The sequence below is a fragment of the Nematolebias whitei genome, chromosome 6 (assembly GCF_014905685.2).
Source record: "Nematolebias whitei isolate Nwh7 chromosome 6, NemWhi1, whole genome shotgun sequence".
Classification (NCBI taxonomy): Eukaryota; Metazoa; Chordata; class Actinopteri; order Cyprinodontiformes; family Rivulidae; genus Nematolebias; species Nematolebias whitei.
The window spans coordinates 29,510,468-29,512,967 of record NC_056503.1 but is presented as its reverse complement, the minus strand read 5'-3'; the positions used below and the strand labels follow the sequence as shown (position 1 = coordinate 29,512,967).

The window sequence follows — 2,500 nt, the reverse complement described above, 5'->3', positions numbered from 1 at the left end:
ATTTTTACATTTTTTTAAATTTAAAATTAAAAGCAAAATAAAAAAAGTTGTATTTTATAGGACAGGACAATTATTAAGTATTTAATTTATTTGGCTTTTGTGTTTTCTTAAAAAAAAATCTAATAAAGCTCAACTTCAGTGTCCGTTTCACTTGAAGTGAAAACGCGATTTTGAAAATATATGAACACTGTAATTGTATTTTTTTTATTTACAAGTAATGTAAAAGTAGCATAGCAACTGAAAAAGTAGATTTGAATAGTAACTCTAAACAATGCAGTTAATCTATGGTATAATTTATTAGGACCAATAGTATACATTTAATTTGCCATTTACTACATCATTATCAAAAATGGTATTAAATACCTGTAGTGTATTTTCAAGTACCAAGTAATGACTGAAAGTTTTAAATATAATTTGAAAACAGAAGTTGATGTGGGAGAACTATAAAGCTTCAATTTAAGATGGACTTACCTCTAATTAAAAAGCTGCTAACAAACCTAATTTTATTTAGATACATTTAAGTTATTTTCACTTTATTGGTTAAGAAATACACAAAAACGTTTTATTAAAGTGAAGATTAGACATTATGGACAGTAAAATGTACCTGTTATTAACAAAGAAATCTTTCACTCCTGACAAAGAACATTTAGTTTGTGTTCTTACAGAGAGCTCATGTTTGGCATGTAAAGAAATAAAACTTATGTCTGGTTCTGACCTTGTGTGAGGGAGGTGTCTGAGGCACGGCGTCCTTCTCTGAAGCTGATGGGGGAGCGGTTGTGCGCCTCCCTGTGCTGTGTACTCAGGGCAGCCATAGCTGGGTTGGCAGGCCTCGCCATAAAGAAGGGTGCAGGCGTGACGCCAGGGGTGGAGCTGCTGGCTGGTACCGCTTCACTGAAGGAGGGGGGAGAATCCTCCAGCAGACCCAGGTCACTGTGCACAGAGCCCATGTCGTAGCCCATGTCGGAGTTCATGCTGCTCGTGGATGGGTTGTGGCCTAGAGTGAAGAATTTACCTGCGAAGGACATTTTGATTCTGGGTCAACACAATAATTCAAATAACAGTTTTTTGGTTTTAGCAGAGCCCGGCGGCCAACAATACCTTGGCTCGACGGGCCCGGCTGATTGGTGACTTCAGACAAGGTGTGCCGTCGTTGTCCGAATCGAGCGGTCTGATAGGCTGACAGCAGGTGGGCTGGATCATCCTCTGCGTCGGGCTCCTCGGTCTCAATGCCCTCGTCAATCGATGTCTCCATCATGTTGCTAGGCGACGAGGTGGAGGACTTGCGGTGGACAGTGGTGGGAGGGAGGGGGTCCAGCAGGCAGCCATTCACCTAAATGAGGACAAATGATAAAAAAAAAAAAAAAAAAAAGAGACTGAACAATATTTAAACTTTTGAAATTGAAACCTCTAAACACAACAAAGCAGCCCTGGTTGTTTTCTGGTCATTTGTTTGTAATGTTAATGTGTTTCTGTTTGAGTGTGCCATCCTCTCAGCAGAAGATCTTTGGGAGTCCACCTACAGGTGTACCTCAGGGCTATATGTTTGGACAGGATGCAACACTCACAACTGGGGGCATGTCTGGGATTTGAACCTAGGGCTTTTCACACCCAAACTAAGAATCATAATCCTTCAAAATGACAGTATCATACACCCTCAAGATGCATGCACAAAGATAGTACAAACAAACCCTTACCCCCACTTGCAGACCTAAGAAGCAAAAAGGTATTCTCCTTGCTGAGAGAACAACTCCATTATTTACTCGCCTCCTTCGGGTTCCTTTCTTATATCTAAAATGGTTTTCATGCTGTCCTGTATGAAATAATTTTGTTGTTACTGTTAAAGTTGCTGAATGCAGGCTGGTGTTTGTTGGAGCAGACGTAAAGGAGTTAAAGAATGCTTAGACAGAGAGTAAGCTTCGACTGAGACACAGATCTTCCACATGAACTGCTGCAGAAACCTGGAAAGCCTGGTGTTGATCTAGAACGAGAAGCTTTGCCCACATCCCCATCTGTTTTCTTTAGTGTGCTGGGATAAGAATGCTATTACACAACACATCCACACACTCACCGAACGGGGGGCGGGGGCCACATTATGAAATTGACATAAAGAGGTGACAGGTCATGAGGGCACAGTGGAGTAAAAAAAAAAGAATCAATAGAAGAGAGAGAGAGACGAAGCTGAATGAAAAGAGTCTATAGAAAAACAGGAGGATAAAGAGCACCAAAAAAAATATATAAAAAAAAGAGCCATTGGCTGGGGGGGTGAGATAACTGGGTGGAGAGATCGCAGAGGTGGCTCAGCAGCTTCCTGTCCATGTGTGTTCACTCAGCTCTGCATTAGATCACATCATCATCACAGGACTGCTTACATAACCAGACTCCATTCACACAGATAACATGCACCCTGTTCTGCTTAGCACACGCACACACACACACGCACGCACGCACGCACGCACGCACGCACGCACGCACGCACGCACGCACGCACGCACGCACGCAC

At 42.2% G+C, this 2,500-nt stretch overlaps 1 protein-coding gene across 1 annotated transcript in view; it reads right to left on the bottom strand.

Moving 5' to 3' along the window:
• Positions 1-2,500, bottom strand: part of sik2b (salt-inducible kinase 2b) — a 58,025-nt gene that overhangs the window by 7,508 nt on the left and 48,017 nt on the right. Inside the window, exons 10-11 of the mRNA XM_037677498.1 lie at positions 1,099-1,330; positions 716-1,012 (exon numbers count right to left, since the gene is read on the bottom strand). Of these exons, the coding sequence (XP_037533426.1) occupies positions 716-1,012; positions 1,099-1,330 (529 nt within the window). The remainder of the gene's footprint in view (positions 1-715; positions 1,013-1,098; positions 1,331-2,500) is intronic.